Source organism: Dermacentor albipictus, chromosome 10, assembly GCF_038994185.2.
Source record: "Dermacentor albipictus isolate Rhodes 1998 colony chromosome 10, USDA_Dalb.pri_finalv2, whole genome shotgun sequence".
NCBI lineage: Eukaryota > Metazoa > Arthropoda > Arachnida > Ixodida > Ixodidae > Dermacentor > Dermacentor albipictus.
This window is the reverse complement of record NC_091830.1, coordinates 48,792,628-48,813,136: the sequence shown is the minus strand read 5'-3', so window position 1 is coordinate 48,813,136 and position 20,509 is coordinate 48,792,628. Positions and strand designations below refer to the sequence as shown.

Genomic DNA, 20,509 nt, shown 5'->3' with positions numbered 1-20,509 from the left:
GAATGAGCTCATTTCAGGTCCCAGGATGACTGCTGCACAACTCCGAGCTTATTCGACAGCGTGGCTTTTCGCATAAAGGAGCATTTACAACTATAGATACACACCGGATTGCCGGAGCAGTCCAGCAGTTGGATCTTGGCGGGGCCCCAAGATCCAACTATCTACATTCGGTGGCCGACAGGGGTGTCGTCCACAGCGATGCATCTGTTTCTACCTGAGAGTGTGTGTAGAGGGGGAAGCCCAGTGGAGCTGGTTAGAGCCCACTTCGCAGACAGGAGCAGGACAGAAGGGGACCAGGTAACTGTCTGACGGCCCAACCAACAGGCTAGGTCCAGTAATTACGGTGGCATGCCTGGGTGGGTGCAGCGTCGTGTAGGCATGGAGACGTCATTAAGCAGAGTAATGTGGTTCTCGGCGAGAGTATCGAGGATGAAACGCCCAGGTTCACTGGACACAGAGAATCTCTACTCCCGGTGAGGAGCATTAAATCACCGGCGACGACAATGGGACAGCCAGGATGGTGCCGACGAAGCCAAGTGTGCCACCCTTTTGAAGACGGGGGGGTCTCACCACGAGTAGGGACGCACATAACACGAGACGAGCACAATCGCGCACTGAGAAAGCTGCACCTACACATCCACCAGCTCTTGCCACGCGGTGCACCATGCCATCATAGGTAGAGCCGTCTGAACGAGAGAGGTACGGACATATATGGTTGCTTTGCCGGGTTTATCACCTGACAGACATGCACGGCGATCTGGGATGGAAGGTGTAGTAGCGTAGCTAGTAAGCCGCGAGATTCGAGGAAGGGAGTTCTGTTTTTGTAGGAGTAACTCCGAAGCTCGCAGTGAGCCCAAGCGTTCTCGAAGCTCACCAACCTTGTTAGCGACACCCCCGGTCATTCCACTAAATTACATATGCAGGCGAGTTAGAAGCCATTGTGGCAGTCATAATAAGGGCTCCACGAATGCGGCAGTTAGGGCTTGCAGCGGTTTGACGACATGGAGCAGAAGCGACGCCGGGTCGGTGGCAAGTTTAGGCGCGCATTCAGGCGTTGACGGAATGCCTGACGCCGTTACTGGTGGAAGGCGTATATGAGGCATTTGTGCCGCCGATGACCGATTTGTTGTCGACGAAGTGCATGGAATGACAAGGTGGTTGTGGCGACAATTGAGTTAGGATAATTCCGTTTGCAACCTTTCGATACTGCGATGGATGTCAGCCATTTTCATTTTGAAGTGCCTGCTGGGCCGCTGTTGCAGACGCATGGTTACTGTGACGAGTGCGGCTAGTACACATCGCTGTAACTTGCATGAAGAGCAGACGCCACCTTAGATGATGGAAGGTCGTCTTCCCCGATGGCTTTGTGCTCTTCTGTTAGCGTAGCGAAGCGGTTGGCAGTCATCACCAGATCCTGGGTATAGGTAGAGTAGGGCGAAAGCCGCGTTTGGTCTTCGTAGTCTTAAGCTTGGTTGGCCAATCGCGATCCGTTATTGAATCCGCTACAGAGACCTACCGGGAGAGCGTCCGGATTGAGCAGACACGTTCGCTTTTGGACACGAGGAGCTGACGATGCAAGCGCGGGAGACGCGCCCAGTGATGCACGGAGGTCGCAGGTCGTCTGGCTCGTCTTCTATCATCTTTTCGTCAGGGGTGGATACCGACTCAGCGGCCGGAGTAGCCACCATAATCTCCAAAGCTAACTGCTGTCGGATCTGCTTTCTTTCTTGTGCGGCGTTATTGAGCCTTCCTGGCATCTCTGTTCACACAATGAGGCGGCTAGGCCTAAATCCCTCTTTCTCACTTTAGGCAACGCTGCCCCGCCCCCGGGTGGTGGTGGTTAGAACTTATTTGCAATAAAATTACTGCGAAGAAACTTCGGGCCTCCGGGAGCATTACGGCGGTCTTCGATGGCTCGGTTGGGTGCCACGGGTGAACTGGCGACAACGCGCGGCAAAGGGTGGCCGAATTTCACAATTCCAAAGCGGAAAATCCCCCTAAACGGCGGAGCTGTAGGAACGCGCGTTCCACCAACTCAAGCGCTTGGACGGTGCCCGTCGCGAAGTCCCTCTGTCTAGTACTTGCATGTCACTGGGGAGTCTTTAATCGTACCCTGCATTTATAATTCAATTTCTTCGTTACAAAAAGTCCTATTCGAGTTAATATTGATATCTTAGACGTCCTTGATCACTAATATATCACTTTACCTTGACTTAATATCTGCGTTTAGCGTCCCTTTAGCACGTGCCCAGTGCTCGGTATACGTGGGTGCTTTTGCATTTCGCCCATATGGAAATGTCACCGCCGAAGCCAGGATTTGATCGCGCCATCTCCTGCTTCGCAGCGCAACGCCAAGGTCACTAAGCAACCACGGCTGGTCTACGGTTTTTCTCCACGCTTACTTGGGCATGTGAGAGCGCATTGAAGACAGGCACCCTGTGCTGAAGGAAGAATAAGAATTAATACTGATTCGTTATGTCCAATACTCTGAAAGCCGCAACTAAGGAAAGAATAAAAGAAGGGTAATTGATTAACACTAATGCGTATTTTTGGAACTCATACTACCAGATTCATGCTCTCTTATCGGCGATGAGGAAGCTATCCTTCATTCGCGAATTTGCAAGCGAGATTGGATTGCTAGGCCAATTAGCTATATCCGCCTGACTCTTGGTAACTACCTCATATTCGGTGTGAACCATGAGACCAGAAGAAACAAACAAATAAATAAATAAGTGGCAAACATTAGCAGCAGCAAGCAACAGCAGCAGCTAGCAGAAGCACCAACAGAATGAGTTTGGTTCTCACACTCTAAGCCGAAAACGGGGAAAAGGGGACTAACGGCAGTCGTTGGACCTTTGGATCAACGGTTAATCCACCGTGCGTGCCGTGTGCAGAGGCAAAGTGTCGTGCGCAAATTTGTGGGACTAAATGTTCGTCCTTGCAAGGTAACGGTCGACGGTGGGCATCAACGGCACAATTTAGTCCTCTGACTTTAGTCCCTTTAGAGAGGGGGGCTCCGTGTCCTCCCTCTCCTCCCGGCCTGGACGGGGTGGCAGTGGGTCATAAAACACTGTCGCTCTGCTGTCATCCCGCCCACACGAAGGTCAACAGGCTTTCGCCATTGGCTAATATTTTGGCGGGAATCGGGCCCTGCTTGCGTGCACTCCGGGTAAGCGCGCGCAAGTCGGGTCCCGGGGAGACCACATCGGGGCGTCTGAAGGTGCGTACGTGTTCCTCTCTGCCGGCGGCGGCCCCCTTTGTCCGCCGCCGGCCGATGGCTCCTTCGGCTCGTCGGGGTCCCGGCGGGCGCGCGCGCACTCTTCCGTCGTCTCGATGTCCTGAGGCAGCGTCTGCCGATCATGCCCCCGTCTGTTCGTCTGTCATTTCTTTCTCGGCTTTTGTTCTCGCTTGCCGCAAGGCGTTCATGCGCCGTCTGGGCCGGCAACCGGATACAAGAGGCCGAGACGAGGCATACGGTCGGTTTCTGAGGGAGCTCGCGCGTCCCTTTTCGCCTATAGGCATTCGAGGAGGAAGGCGACGGCCCGTGTTCTGCTCGGGCTACGTGACGCTTTGAAGAAAAAGCCAACCTATTCGAACGCACTAGGCCGGAGTCACAAACAAGAAAAAAAACTGCAACATGTGCTGTGAACAAAGAGTACCGAGCGCCGTTGAGTCCCCTGCCCGGACCCATATGGGTGACAACACCCGATAGAAAACAAAATAAATAAAATGACACGTGCAAACGATTTGCCTGCTTCGCATGGAGGGTTTGTCGAGAACAACGAGAGGGAGAGTGCGGCACCATCGTAGACATCGCAAATTGGCAGTGCGTGTCGTCTGCTAGGAAAGTGTCGTCTGTTAGGAAAACAAGTTGTGGGGCACGCGCGACGGCCGCGCGCCGCATTTGGTACGAAATTGCTGTTCTGTCAACAGGCTTTGACGCTGAAATGTCGCACTCACGTACGGTCTCCTCCCAAGAGAATGCACCGCAACGCAACACGGCAGCCCGTTTTAAAGAAGACGAAAGGAGCCTGCCGACGACACTCCTGAACGGCTACAAGCATATTGTGGAATGCAAGAAAACTTACGTCGCGTCGTTGACCAAGAAGAATCAGACATGGAAAGAAATAGCAAAACATTTGAATGCCAACCACGGGATTACGCGGCGCGATCACCTGCAACTGAAAAAATGCTGGACCAATCTGAAGCAAAAGCGGAAAGAGGAAGCTGCGGAAGAAAAGGGAAAGCGCCACAAAACTGGTAAGCGCACATGTTCTGCATGACTGACTTGTTTGGGCTACTTTTTATTATGTGTAGTCACAGGAGATAAGAAAATACGCTCGCAATCAATCTTTCCGCGACTGCGGGAAGCGCACCAGTACTAGCGCGGGTGCTTCGCGATGAGCAGAGTCACCTTTCCTACTGCGCGGCACACTGTTGACTGAGGAATGCGGACCGGACCTCCGGTGACTGTTTGAAACGTGCCAGCGCCGTAAAACATCACAGCCATCAGCAACTGCAGCATAGGAGGCACACAGTCGGTCCTCTATTGTCCCAGCTTACCCGGATAGGCAACGTAGCGAGAAGTCGCGCGGCGTTCTTCGCGAATCTGTAGCGACCGAGGAATTGTTCGTCGTCGTACAGCTCCATCGAATTCCCTCGGTCACGTAAGGTGGGTCGCGGAATTTTCGGCAAGGGCTGCGCCTCTGAAAATGCTGTATCCATGGCGTAGCAAGCAAACTCGAAAGCAGCTAACCTCCGCGCGACGTCCGTTCGGGAGGCTGCCATGTTGGAATAACACACGAAGTCAGTTTCAAGCTAGCCCGGGAGCAGACTTCAAACTTGAGCGGACTTCGACGCAGCCAAGTCGTTCCCAAGTCGTCCGCAAGATCAAGCACGATTTACGACGCGCGGCGAAGCTGTCTTGAGACTGCCAGAAGTCAAGTTCGAGCCAAGTTAGATCTCTGCATTCGGGGATTGTAGAGTGCTTCTAACTTATATTTGACTGTGACTGCTCCTGACTTAATTTCATTTTCATGATTTTACTCTGGCTATGACACATTTCATCTGCTGTATACTTTGGAGTTGTTTTATTTTGTTTGAACTGCTGCATATTTTCAGTCAATTTTTTTATCTTCTGTATCTATATGTCATTACTGTATACCAAGGACTTGGCATTTGTATGCTAGTATTCCTTTTTTTGTTTTGGTAATTGTGGCTCAAGATGATGGTGGCAATATGTAATCAAAAATAAACATGGGTTACTTGAGTTCGATCATTGTTTTTGCTTGAAAAGCTATGGCAACCTGGAATCATTGGAAAAGTGATTTCGGACTAACTGGGAAGGACTAAAAGTTGCTCCTGCAGTTACTCCCTGTGGACTAACCTTAACAGACTAACTGTTGGTCCTCTAGGGACTAACTGGGAAGGACTAAAAGTTGCTGCTGCAGTTACTCCCTGTGGACTAACCTTAACAGACTAACTGTTGGTCCTCTAGGGACTAACTGGGAAGGACTAAAGTTGCTGCTGCAGTTACTCCCTGTGGACTAACCTTAACAGACTAACTGTTGGTCCTCTAGGGACTAACTGGGAGGGACTAAAAGTTGCTCCTGCAGTTACTCCTGTAGACTAACTTTCACAGACTAACCGTTGATCCTCTAGGGACTAACTGGGAGGGTCTAAAAGTTGCCCTCACTTTTAGTCTGCAGTAGTTGCTCCCCCAGTTAGGCCGCTGCATTTGCTCCCGCAGTTAGTCCAAAATTGGTTCAAAATCTGTGGCAGGTCATTTAGTCCCCCAAGAGACTAACAGCCATACCCGGTTTAGTCCTTTTTGGCTTAGAGTGCAGTATCGGTCGTGGGTGCCGTGTCTTCGCATCCAGAAAGAAAAAAACAGGTTGGTTAAATATCGATCCACCTTCATTCCTGTTGCTGGGCAGGCAGCATGAAGGTTAGATACCTGAGTGCGCTAAGTCGACCGAAGCGGTCTTTTAATTAAAGCCGGCGCGGGGAAACTGAATACAGCCAGGCCATACCCGACTGGGGGGCGCGCACATATGCTGGGCAGCAGAAACGTGTCTACAAGGTTTAAGCGCACACAACAGTGGGCAAAGTTATTTTTAGCCGCATGACGAAGAGGAAGTTAAAGACAGTAAAGCGGCGGGGGAGAACAAACGGCCTCCCAACGACGGCACAGCGAACTGTACTGAAAAAGCTTTAACTGATGCCGGCGCAAACTAAGCGCTGTGTCTTCGTCCTTTGTAAGTGCTCATAAGAAAGGACAGACCGACTTATAATCAAAGCTAAGGTGGTTAGCCTGATTTTCGTGTCTTCTAAATCAATTTCCCGCTTTTGGTCTGGATCGCTGGGTACGGATAGCTCCTCGTATACAAGCATAATGTTCTTACGCAGAAAAAAAAACAAGTAGATGTAGCGCTGAAAAAAAAACGAAATCTATGAAAGACAAGAAGGCAAGAAACACCGCGGCGGATACTGGCGTTTTGTTGTATGTAGTTCATTGTCCCTTTGGTCTTGCTTACCCGATTGACTCATTGATCTTAATGACGTTGAAAATGCTAGGAGTCTATTACCGACCTTCCCGCAACAACAAACTGCGTCATGAAAGACCGAAATGGGGGGAAACAGAGGAGATGACAGCTTCAAAGAATCAGCATTTGCACCAATGAAGCAGGTAAAGTGACTCGGAGAATCAGCCGATCGAAAAATTCAGCATATCGCGCGATTTAGGACTGTCAAGAAATTGAGGAATTAAATTCTTCTGGCTCCGGCGTTCCATAAAAAAATAATACCTTTTTTGCGACTTTGTTTTATATGCTGCGTGGAAGCACCAAGAGGGCCACATTCTTGAGGTTGCCGTTATCTCATCTATTCTTCATTCAATTGTGTACAGGCTGGGTAAAAAAATTGCTCGACGTGGGTTCCGCGAAAACGTCGAAGGTAAGCCCAGTTTTAAATTACAGCCAGTAAAATGTAGCCCAACACACTGCGGATAATGAAAATGTGAATCTAAAGTGCGTACCAAGGCTTAGGAAATGTGCTTTTTAACATCCCGTGTACATATTTGCTTTGCCCGTGTTCCGTTCTTACACACGTGTACAGGCGAAGTAAAAGCAAGAAGTGTTGAGCGGCTCGCAAGAAAGACCTAGGAGAAGTGGTTGTTTCTCCAGTGAGCACTGATATCCGTGCAACCTAAGCATCGCGCGCTGCCTTGTATCTCGAGGCGATAGCACAGTTAAGCAGACTTGCTACGTTGCATCTCTGTGACAAAGGAAGTCGGCGAACTAAAGAGAGCTGCCAGCTAAGCTTGGTCTGCAAAAAATCCTTTTTCTTTTGTCGGCTCCGCCAAACCTTGGCCACTCGATCTGCATTCGGCCGTCACGATGAACGCGGCCTACACCTTGTTGTTCGTCTGCGCAGTCACCGCCTCAACAGGATGGGTGCAGGCAAGCGAGTGGGTTATATCACTTTTTTGTCTGCTAAAATCATGTTTATTGCTGCCAGTTACGTATCGTTTATCAACGGTACGCTTACGAGACGCCAGTGTAAAAGTATCACACCTAAAAGTCCTTGTTATAAGTAGCGGATCTGCAACGTCACTGGGATTACAATCTGTCAGGGCCGGATGGAAATTCCCGTGATCATGTGAGGGAAAGCCTCACAAGGAAGCTTCACGTCTGCTCCTTGGGTTGCCCGGTAACGCTGTTCTACTGGATCTCTGGTGACGTGTTTCAGGGGTTGTTACAAGAGACGCTCGGCAGGAGAAAATTGCCGGCGTTGGTCTCCAGGCTGAACCCACCTGTAGTTACAAACCACCACAAGCACCTCGGCGGTAACTAGGACAGTCTGACGTCTCTATGTACTGAAACAGCATCCACCGAGTAAGCGATAAGACAGGACAGCTACAAGCACTGGCTCCGAACTAAAGCTTCATTGCGTTAACACACGAGCATATCCACAAGCACATTGGCCACAGTGCACTCTTGCTGATACAAATAGTGAAACGGTACCGAGCTAACCAGGAGAAACAAATTTGAATTAAGTAAGACTGCGGAGGGGTTGGTATATGATCAGTGTGTTTTTGTTTATTTATATCCTTTGTGACGTCATGTGCGACCTGACGAGCGCCCTGGCAAGACTATGTCGTGTCTCCGAAAATTAAATCAAACTCGTTCGTTCACTTAAAGCTAAGTTAGGAGAGGTCCCGAAAGGGTGCAATAGGGTTCCACGAACGCTGCAGACGGAAGCACCGGATTAATGATTTACGCGAGGTGTCCTTTCGCGTGCACTCACAGCAAGGTGCACGAAGGTTTTTGCATGCCGTCTCCATTGGAACATGGCAGCCGCGGCCGGGAACCATTGAAAAGTGAAGCACAGCCTCCTTTTTTTATTTACCGCTTACGATAAACAGGGTTAATTATTTCTCTTGTTCCCCGAGTATCACATTCACGAACATTGATGTATGTGCGCTATGCTTCCGCATCTCGTCATCAACATCATCAGCCTATTTTTATGCCCACTGGCAGGACGAAGGCCTCCCCCCAGCGATCTCCAATTGCCCCTGTCTTGCGCTAACTAATTCCAACTGGCGCCTGCAAATTTCCCTATTTCATCACCACACCTAATGTACTGCCGTCCTTGACGGCGGTTCCCGTCCCTTGGCACCCATTCTATAACTCTAGTGGTTCATTGATTATCTACCCTACGCATTGCATAGCCTGCCCATCTCTTTTTGCCTTGCGGCCAATTAGAATATCGACTATCACCGTTTGCTCTCTTAATCACAGCACTCTCTTCCTGTGTCTCAACGCTACACCTAAGATTTTTTGTTACATCGCCTTTTGCGCGATCTTTAACTTGTTCTCGAGCTTATTAATTTGTTATCCTCCAAGTTTCTGTCTCGTGTATTAGCACCGGTAGAATGCTATGATAGTACACTTTTCTTTTCAGCGGCAGTGGTAAGCTTCCAGTCAGGATTTGGAAAAGCCTGCCGTATGTACTCCTGCCCATTTTTATTCTTCGGTAGGTTTCCTTCGCATGATCAGGGTCCCCTGTGAGTTATTCACCTAGATAAACGTACTCCTGTACAGACTCTAGAGCTGACTGGCGATTATGAGTTCTTGTTCCCTTGCCAGGCTATTCTACACCACCTTTGTCTTATACATAAAAATCTCGAAATCCACTTTTACACTTTATCGGTTACAGTCCTGAATCATTTGTGCCAATTCATCCCCAGTCTTCCACATCTTTTTGTCAGTTGTTGTCCACCTGGTCGCAGGTTCGATTGCCGGCCACGAAGTATGCATCCGACACCAGAACGTGAAAAAAAGTCGGGTACAAATCACAAAACGTCCGGGGGTGAAAATTAAACCCGAGGCCTCCACCATGGTGTCTCTCATAGCCCCAGCATTGACTTGGGATGGTAAACCCCTTTTCAGTCGAATTAGTCTCTCTGTGGATTTAATTTTACGACTGTCGTGGAAATCATCCATATACAACAAAATATATTTTCTGGAAGCACACTTAAGTTTTATGAATGTTCCCTAATTGGTGCGATACCTTAACCCTTTCGGCCCTGGTGTCCTCAAATGAGGACAAGACATTAAAGCCGTGGGTTGCGCGATAAACAGCAAAACGAAACAAAAACAGAAACCCAAATAACTCAGCAGGCATCTCCATCGCCATGTGCATCAGTTCTCGTGCGCTCGTGTTTGCCAGAGCACCGGCAAGAAACAACAAAAATGAAAGACGACAACGTCGAAGCTGAACCAAGTAAGTGCGTTTTCTTTTTTTTTTACTTGTGAGGTTTTGGTACTGGCGGATTGAGAATTTGGGAGAATGTTTCTAACTGCCTATAGAATATATACTTATTTAAAACATCCCGCACGTATGCGTAGTTGAGTCACCACATGCATAATAATGTGTGTACTCATTTGAGTACACGAGGGCTGAGTGGGTGCCGCGTATCGCATGTTGGGCTAGGGTGGCACCTTGAAGTAAAGCGACTTCTGTTTATTTTTCAGGCGCCCAAAATGAAACCTTACTACTTCTACTCAGTTCTACCTCTACTCAAGTTCGCCCAACTTGATAATGGAAATTTATCAGACGTTGGGGAGAATGAAGAATATGACGAAGATGACGACTGCATTCCTGAAGAAACAGCAAGCGATGACTGCGTCCTCGAATCGTCGGAAACTTCTGGATAATCAGATGAAGAGCAACCGTGTAATGAAATGTCATGGTCCAGGAGAGCCTTTGACAAACCATCTGCTGATTTTAGTGGAGTTTTTGACGAAAATGAGCATTGTCTTGACGAGCTGCCACTTCGGTACGAATATTTTTCGAGCTACGTGCCAAACAACGTGTTTGTTGAGCTGGCTAACAAAACAAACTTGTATTTTGTGTTCAAAGAAGGAAAACCGGTCCAAACGAATGAAGAAGAAATAAGGAAACTAATTTCTCTAGACTTGCTAATGGGAGTCGGTAAATACCCCCATCTGCACTTATGCTGGAAGCCATCACTGAAAATGGCATATTGCCAGTAGCTCAAGTATTGGAAAATAGAGATACCAAACGAAACAACGGAAAATTGACGTCAGCAAGAAAGTGCCAGCAGCGCATCTGACTCCACGCGCACACATCGTGTGAACTCAGTAGCTCTTTGTCTTCATTGACGGGTCGGCTTCTTCTGCTTCTAAAACATCCCAGAATATGCAGGCGACACTGCAGCCTCAAGATTAGCAACTTTTACTGCATCGATGTATCTTTGTAACATGGAAAATAAACTGTTACAAAAGATCCACTTTTGTCTCTTCTACACCCACTGGGCCCTCATGTCCTCATTTGAGGACATGATCCCAGACATTACATGATACTAAACACAAACATTTTTTTCATAAATTTCGGTTTCCTATGCGGCAGAGAACCGAAATAACAAGGTAGAAAAAATATCAGTGTGATAAAAAACTAGTGTCGAGGTAATCGGTTGTACCAACGGTTTTGTTTGCCTGCTGGTACTGATCAGTAAGCTGTCTTGACGCTCATCGTATGCTCGCCGCAACTTTGATATGGTACAAAAATTTGAAAACGAGCTAGTTGTTTAAGCGTAATATTCACTGAGAACATGCTTAAAATTCTTGAATGGCGACAGAAGATCGCGCACTGCCAAATACCTCCGGGGCGCGTTTCACTGTTACTTTGAGTTTGTCTTTTAACGATGTTGGTGCATTCACATTCTTTTAGAATTCAGGTACTAAGTGCCCGTTCCTGCGGCGAGTGTCGGCGTTGTCCTCGGCGTAACCGAACGAACGAGAGTGGCGAAGGATGAAAGAGCGAACGCGGAGCCCAGCGAGGGATGAAAGACGTGAGGAGAAAAGCGGAGGAGGGCGGTGCAGCGGAACCACGAGGCGGAAAGCGGAGGAGGAGGATATGGCGAAAGCGCGAGAAGAAAAGCGTAGTGCGGCGACGATAGCTACGAGATGGCGCCAGAGTAGCGCGCGCCGTCTGGCAGGTCTGTCGGCGGCGGCTGCCGTGAGTGGCGCCCACGCGTCACAAACGCGCTGCCTCTCGCGATGTCCCGATTAGCGAGGCAGTCGCGCTACACCTCGCTCCGTGTGCAACGTGCCGCACGAGACAGTGTATGCGCGCCAGCCAATGTATCGCGAAATGAAAAAGAAAACGTATAGAGCTGCGCTCGAATTTAGCATTAGAGAGTATGGTAATCGCGGGTAATTTCTTTTTCCATATTTTTTGATGGTCTCTCTTTAATGATATACTTATTGCTCATTCTCGTAGTTTCGGAACACCATCTGTTATTCCTGGACGGACTACGTGTTTTTTATTCCTCTTGACGTAAAAGGTCTTGAAACGCTGACCGATCAAGTCCTGAAACGCGTCTTCTCTTTTTGTTTTTATTTTAAAGCTAAACTTTATTTGTGAACCCTCGAGGATTTTCCTGATGCTTGCTACTAGATGCTGCTTGCTGCTGTTGCTTTCCTGTCGTAATCCTCGCGCATAAAGAAAGGAAAGAAATTAAGCTACGTGTCTGATAGTGGAATCGAACCCCGGTGCCCCATCACAGCACCCTAATGCTCTATCTAACCATTAGGCCATAGTCGTTTTTTTTTACTGTATTTTCGGTTTTGACGAAACAGCACAGAGAATAATTGTTAAAAACCAGCCAACCCATCTTCACTGAGACACCTGGATTAAACTTTCTTCAATACCACCAAAGTGATCAATCACTGTAATCCAACCAGGCCATTCAGGCAGCGCCCTATACTTCTGCCTGTACTCCGCAACGCCTTCAATAAACATTTTCACATACTGAGCGTATATTGACATCAGCATGTGAATACATCAGCATTAGCATGTCAACGCACATGCGTGTTCTCCAAAGCTGTTGAGGCCAAGGAGCATATTTACGTCAGAAGGTATTTCCCTGTTATCAACTGGTATAACACTGATGCCACACAGATGGAGTTCTAGCTCTTTTTTAATTATCTTTTCGGACGTTCAATAATGTTGTCCATCAATCCATTCTGGTCGAATGCCTCAGTGAAAGACTGGGTCCCAGCATTCTAGGAAAATATGCTCAATGAACATTGCAGGTCTATTTTGCAGAGTAGAGAGTTTGTAATCCAGGGTACAAACATACTTTTTTTTTCGATCAGCCATGTATTCACTGGCAGTGTGATCATGCCTAACTTCAAGAAGAATGTCTTTACGCTTGGCTTAACTTACAATTTAAGACCTATTTAAAGCATCTCTTCCTTGCTCTTCCCACTGTGTCAGTTGGTATAGAGGCTTTTGTATGTGTTTATAAACACAGTCGCTGTAAAAAATTATTGTAAGCGCTCTACAAATGTACCATAGAAAATCTCACAGACGACATCTTGACCGAGAGCACTTCTTTGCGCGTGTATCCTCTCAAAGCGCTGGGCATGTCTTATATGGATGACACATTATATCCTGCAAGTAGTCTGCATAGTCGCATTTAATCAAACGCCTTAAAGAAGGAATCTTCTTGCTTTTCAATAAATATAAAACGGGCTACCACTTGCCACAGAAACAAACAAACGAGTGAGTTCAAGCCCACTGTGTTTGACGGAGTGGAAGCAAGTTCCTTCGGCTTTATACTTTGCTTTCAGCTCGACGCGCAAATAAACACAGCGAGAACCCGTTTCATCTTCTGGATGGTTGAACGCAAGGCTCACTGTACGTCAAAATGAGGTGTTTCCTGCAAGGTACACATTGCGTTTTGCTTTTTCCGGCAAATAGATAAATCGTGCAAAATACGAAAGATAGCATGCAACTGCACACCCGTGCACACGAGATAGCAGCGCCATGAAGCAGTCTAAGCAAGCTGCTCATCTATTACTGGTCTGAGCGGTGGAGATAACAGCAAGCGCGTGCTTTCCCCAACGCTCGAACAGTTCCCATCAATTATTCCATATGAAGAACATGCAAATGTACTGCCCTCAACGGTCGAGCCTGACATGACTTACAATTAATTTATTGCTATTATTACTATTATGCGAAAAAGAGTTGGTGTTACCATTATAAGGTCTATTTGTTTTCATGCCAATAACACAAAAGTGAACAGATACGTGTCGGACTATATCAAGTCAGACATTAATTAAAGTAGGACACTTCTCCACTACACAAGCTCGGCATGTGCGGCTGCATTACTCAGACAATTTTGCCGCAGCAAAGGCTGACACTAAGGTATGCATAACCAGGGTGGTTGGCTAGGGACAATGCGTTGGCGGGCTAGTTGGTGCGAATCCATAAATACCTTGTTTAGCGCAAAACAACGGACACAAGAAAGACGACAGGGCAAGGCATAGGAAATGTCTCTTGTCCTTGTCCCTTCGACAAGGGACAAGGACAATGGTTAGGGACCTTTAAATTTCCTGTGTGAATTATTATCCGGCAACGTTGCATACACTCATTCGCCAAGATTAACCTGCATGGCAGCAAGCACATGCCCCACAATATCAGTCGCCAAAAAATAGCACTCATACATTACTAAGGAATAAGGCCTGCGGCATATCTCGCTGTTAGTGCGGCAAGGAAGGACAACATTTTAACGTTTGTATGCTATACTGAAGCATGACTAGTACCACGACATTCAGAGACTCAGTTAAGATGGAAAAGGGGCAAGAGTCGCCCATCTCCTCAGCAGCAAAAGAATGGCTGCTGTGGACATTGAAATGATAACAAGAATACAGCTAATCTAATCGATAATGCAGGAACGTGACGAAACAAGTTCGTAGTTCCACGATTTCCACCAGGGATATTAATGAACTTCTTTGTCTCGCCTTGTGTAGCATACTTCCTTTTAATGTTCATATTTTCTCTAGCAACCTTCACGCGAATTGCAGGAAACTCATTGATATCCTGAGCTAATTGCGCAAACGTACTCCTATTGTTGTAGTATGCACCCACGTGAAGCCATTGTCGCTTCGCATTGTTTCAAGGAAATGGGGCTGCCAATTTATTTGATTCAAAGAATGACAGAAACGGCTGCTTGAGCCATTGGTTCTTTTAACTCTGTGGCTTTCGCTGCCCGTTAGCGCCAGAGGCAGTGCAAACTGTGCAACACCCAACGGTGTCGACTGAGGTAATCCATCGGAGGCAGCCTTTGTTTGCGGTTATCCATGCACGCTGGATAAAAACATGTTTGGCGAGCAAGTTTGCTAGCAGAACGTCTCTGCAACATGTCTTGGTCTATAAACTTGACTCAGCTTTCCGCAGTCAAGAAGCAGACATCACACATTTCCTCTAGTAAAGCACATCCTGATGAAAATTACAATTTGAGGAAAATAACGAACGGTAGAGTACGGTGGTCGAGAAAAATCACTAATAAACAAACCCAAAAATACACAAAAATAGCGCCAACAGCACTCCTTGCGTTTGAATACAGCTTGTTAAATGCAAAATGCGCATTGCATCTGGTAAAATAAAATGTCAATTACAGTGAGTCAGCTAATTCCGGCAAAAGAATATGCATAAAGTAGCATTTGGGCCTTTAAACATGCGAAAAGAATGCGCAAGAATGTCTGGCTCCATGCAAGAGGTGGCGCACATACCGCGAACTGACTTCATTAAAGTTGCTGGACCTTTTTCGCAAACGATCACGCAGACAAACTTACGTCAGCTCCGTCCTCTGATTGGTGGGTGTTGGCAAAAGTACGCTGTTACTAGTCTCGTCTGGCCAATCGTGGGCTGCGACGTAATCTCCCTCGGCCCATTTAGCATTTGTGCCTGCAGAAAGCCGACATTTTCTGTTGAGACTGTGCCCTTGTGAACTCTTGTGTGCTGCTGCAAAGAGGTAAGATAACTCTCTTTTTTCTGTTAGCTCGCTTTCTACCTCCACCAATTTGACGCAGAGTACGGTCTCTTGGCTCGTAGTGCATGCTGTCTGTGCGAGCGTTCGAAATTTTACAGGACGTGCAGGTGCAAACTGCTGTGGTAGCTAGCTTTAAACGAAGTAGATGCAGCTCACGCAGTGCCTTCGAAATCTTTCATTGGTTCAGTTCATTTGAATTTACTTGCTTTTTGATAATTCGCGGAGTACTGCTGGATGAGTCTTCAATGCGTCTGTCACTGTATTGCAGTTTCTTTAGTGGGACCTATTGCGCCGTTAAGATTAAGGGTGCAGTCGTCTCGGAGTATGACGTTCCATTCTTGGTTTCTACAAATGATAATTTGGGCATTACTGTATGCTCTATCGGCTAGTATATTTTGGAAGTTTTGCTAAATTGTTCATCTAAAAGCCCAGCGAAGTCAGTTCGAACGCGGACCTTGGGCCTATGTACGACCACTGTTGATGTGCCGACACCCCTTTGTTCGGTTACTTTCCTGACTGCTTCCCCATTTCTTTCACAGATCAGCCCTTATGCAGATCTTCGTGAAGACTCTCACCGGAAAGACCATCACGCTTGAAGTTGAACCGAGCGAAACCATCGAAAATGTGAAGACGAAAATCCAGGACAAGGAGGGGATCCCGGTTGATCAGCAACGCCTCATATTCGCCGGCAAGCAGCTCGTGGATGGCCGCACACTCTCAGACTACAACATTCAGAAAGAGTCCACCCTTCACCTGGTGCTGCGACTCCGCGGAGGCATGCAAATATTTATCAAGATGCTCTACGGGAGAACAATCACCCTGGAGGTTAATCCAAGTGACACGATCGAAAATGTCAAGGCGAAAATACAGGACAAGGAGGGGATCCCACCTGATTGGCAACGTCTCATCTTCGGAGGCAAACAGCTGGAGGATGGCCGAACACTCTCAGACTACAATATTCAGAAAGAGTCCACCCTTCACCTGGTGCTGCGACTCCGCGGAGGCATGCAAATCTTTGTCAAGACGCTTACCGGGAAAACAATCACCCTCGAGGTCAAGTCAAGCGACACCATCGAAAATGTCAAGGCAAAAATCCAGGACAAAGAAGGGATCCCACCTGATCAGCAGCGTCTCATCTTCGCCGGCAAACAGCTCGAGGACGGCCGCACACTTTCGGACTACAACATCCAGAAAGGGTCAACCCTTCATTTGGTGTTGCGACTGCGCGGAGGTATGCAAATATTTATCAAGATGCTCTACGGGAGAACAATCACCCTGGAGGTTAATCCAAGTGACACGATCGAAAATGTCAAGGCGAAAATACAGGACAAGGAGGGGATCCCACCTGATTGGCAACGTCTCATCTTCGGAGGCAAACAGCTGGAGGATGGCCGAACACTCTCAGACTACAATATTCAGAAAGAGTCCACCCTTCACCTGGTGCTGCGACTCCGCGGAGGCATGCAAATCTTTGTCAAGACGCTTACCGGGAAAACAATCACCCTCGAGGTCACGTCAAGCGACACCATCGAAAATGTCAAGGCAAAAATCCAGGACAAGGAAGGGATCCCACCTGATCAGCAGCGTCTCATCTTCGCCGGCAAACAGCTCGAGGACGGCCGCACACTTTCGGACTACAACATCCAGAAAGGGTCAACCCTTCATTTGGTGTTGCGACTGCGTGGAGGTATGCAAATATTTATCAAGATGCTCTACGGGAGAACGATCACCCTGGAGGTTAATCCAAGTGACACGATCGAAAATGTCAAGGCGAAAATACAGGACAAGGAGGGGATCCCACCCGATTGGCAACGTCTCATCTTCGGAGGCAAACAGCTGGAGGATGGCCGAACACTCTCAGACTACAATATTCAGAAAGAGTCCACCCTTCACCTGGTGCTGCGGCTCCGCGGAGGCATGCAAATCTTTGTCAAGACGCTTACCGGGAAAACAGTCACCCTCGAGGTCACGTCAAGCGACACCATCGAAAATGTCAAGGCAAAAATCCAGGGCAAGGAAGGGATCCCACCTGATCAGCAGCGTCTCATCTTCGCCGGCAAGCAGCTCGAGGACGGCCGCACACTCTCAGACTACAACATTCAGAAGGAGTCCACCCTTCACCTCGTGCTGCGACTCCGCGGAGGTATGCAAATATTTATCAAGATGCTCTACGGGAGAACGATCACCCTGGAGGTTAATCCAAGTGACACGATCGAAAATGTCAAGGCGAAAATACAGGACAAGGAGGGGATCCCACCCGATTGGCAACGTCTCATCTTCGGAGGCAAACAGCTGGAGGATGGCCGAACACTCTCAGACTACAATATTCAGAAAGAGTCCACCCTTCACCTGGTGCTGCGGCTCCGCGGAGGCATGCAAATCTTTGTCAAGACGCTTACCGGGAAAACAGTCACCCTCGAGGTCACGTCAAGCGACACCATCGAAAATGTCAAGGCAAAAATCCAGGACAAGGAAGGGATCCCACCTGATCAGCAGCGTCTCATCTTCGCCGGCAAGCAGCTCGAGGACGGCCGCACACTCTCAGACTACAACATTCAGAAGGAGTCCACCCTTCACCTCGTGCTGCGACTCCGCGGAGGCATGCAAATCTTTGTCAAGACGCTTACCGGGAAAACAATCACCCTGGAGGTCACGTCAAGTGACACCATCGAAAATGTCAAGGCAAAAATCCAGAACAAGGAAGGGATCCCACCCGATCAACAAATTCTTATCTTCGCCGGCAAACAGCTCGAGGACGGCCGCACACTCTCAGACTACAACATTCAGAAAGAGTCCACCCTTCACCTGGTGCTGCGACTGCGCGGAGGTATGCAAATATTTATCAAGATGCTCTACGGGAGAACGATCACCCTGGAGGTTAATCCAAGTGACACGATCGACTATGTCAAGGCGAAAATACAGGAGAAGGAGGGGATCCTGCCCGATTGGCAACGTCTCATCTTCGGAGGCAAACAGCTCGAGGATGGCCGCACCCTCTCAGACTACAACATTCAGAAAGAGTCCACTCTTCACCTAGTGCTGCGACTCCGTGGAGGCACGCAAATTTTTGTCAAGACACTCGCCGGGAGAACAATCACTCTGGTGGTCAATCTAAGTGACACCATTGAAAATGTCAAGGCGAAAATCCAGGAAAAGGAATTCATCCCACCTGATCAGCAGCTTCTTATCTTGCACGGCAAACAGCTCGAGGACGACCGCACACTATCGGACTACAACATTGAGAATGGGTCAATCCTTCACCTCGTCTTGCGACTACGCGGAGGTATGCGAATGTTCATGAAAACGCTCAGTGGCATGAGGATCACACTTGAGGATGAGCCGAGCGACACGATAGACAAAGTGAAATCCAAAATCGAGGCCAAAGAAGGCATTCCTCCGGACCAGAATCGTCTCATCGTCGCCGGTAACCGACTCGAAGATGTCCTAAACCTCTCTGACTACAACATGCAAAAGGAGTCGGCCTTTCACCTTGTCCTTCTGAAGCGCGGAGGTATGCCGATTTTCATCAGGACATTAAATGGCAAAAATATCACCCTCGACGTGGAGCCTAGCTATACAATTGAAAATGTGAAGGCGAAAATTCAGGACGAGGAGGGCATCCCGCCTGACCAGCAGCGTCTGAGTTTCGCCGGTAAGCCGCTCGAAGACGGCCGAACATTGTCCGATTACAACATTCAGAAAGAGTCTACGCTCCACCTGGTGCTGCAACTCCGTGGTCACATGCAGATATTTGTGAAGTCGCTCGCCAGAAAGACCATCACGCTTGAAGTTGAACCGAGTGACACCATTGAAAATGTGAAGGCGAAAATACAGCATAAGGAGGGTATACCTGCCGAGCAGCAACGTCTCATCTTCGCTGGCAAGCAGCTCGAGGACAATCGCACACTCTCAGAATACAACATTCAGAAAGAGTGCACCCTTTATCTGGTGCTGCGACTCCACGGAGGCATGCAAATATTTGTCAAAACTGTCACGGGGAAAACAATCACTCTGGACGTCAAGCCAAGTGACAGAATCGAAAATGTCAAGGCAATGATCCAGGACAAGGAAGGGATCCCACCTGATCAGCAGCGTCTCATCTTCGCTGGCAAACAGCTCGAGGACGGCCGCACACTTTCAGACTACAACATCCAGGAAGGATCCACCCTTGATGGGCTGTTGCGACTGCGCGGAGGTATGCAAATATTTATTAAGATGCTCTACGGGAAAACAATCACCCTGGAGGTCAATCCAAGTGACACGATCGAAAATGTCAAGGCGAAAATACAGGACAAGGAGGGGATCCCGCCCGATTGGCAGCGTCTCATCTTCGGAGGCAAACAGCTCGAGGACGGCCGCACACTATCGGACTACAACATTCAGAAAGAGGCCACCCTTCAACTCGTTTTGCGGATTCTCGGAGGCATGCAAATCTTTGTCAAGATGCTCACCGGGAGAACAATCCCCCTGGAGGTAAATCCAAGTGACACGATCGAAAATGTCAAGGCGAAAATGCAGGGCAAAGAAGGCATTCCTGTGGACCAGCAACATCTCATATTCGCCGGCAACCAACTCGAAGAGGGCCGAACCCTCTCCGACTACAACATTAAAAAGGAGTCGACCCTTCACCTTGTCCTCCAGAATAATACGAAGTTCGGCATATTTCAGATTTTCATCAAGACGCTCACTGGTAAAACTTTCACTCTCGTAGTAGAGCCTAGTGATACCATTGAAAACGTGAAAGGTAAAATTCAGGACAAGGAGGGTATTCCGCCGGACCAGCAGCGCCTTATTTTTGCAGGCAAGCAGTTGGAGGACGGGCGCACTCTCTCAGACTACAACATTCAGAAGGAATCTACCCTCCACCTTGTCCTGCGGCTCCGTGGTGGCCTGTAGAACTGTTTTGTTACTTACAGCCGCGATGGTCCAGTGATCATTTTTTTCTCATCAGTGGTTCCATAGCGGCCAGCGTGTACATGAACTTGGCATGTAAACCTGCTAATAAAAAAAATTTCTTGCCAGAAATTCGGATTGTTTTATTGTCCCTGTCAAGCTCGCGGCGAAGTGTACGGTGCCGCTTGAGCTATGGAATGTATGTAGTTCGTTAGCTTTCTGCCCTATACTATGCATTCTGAGCCCACT

At 48.2% G+C, this 20,509-nt stretch overlaps 1 protein-coding gene across 1 annotated transcript; it reads left to right on the top strand.

The window, feature by feature from the left end:
* Positions 1-7,401: 7,401 nt before the first annotated feature.
* Positions 7,402-20,269, top strand: LOC139050764 (polyubiquitin-C-like). The gene is made up of 2 exons (XM_070527484.1): positions 7,402-7,468; positions 15,907-20,269. Exon 2 carries the CDS (start codon positions 15,917-15,919, stop codon positions 20,261-20,263), a length of 4,347 nt encoding a protein of 1,448 aa, XP_070383585.1. The 5' UTR covers positions 7,402-7,468; positions 15,907-15,916; the 3' UTR covers positions 20,264-20,269.
* Positions 20,270-20,509: the final 240 nt, after the last annotated feature.

Bases quoted from the DNA above. Each gene is read 5' to 3' on its own strand.
- LOC139050764 (XM_070527484.1), top strand. From the start codon at position 15,917: ATGCAGATCTTCGTGAAGACTCTCACCGGAAAGACCATCACGCTTGAA.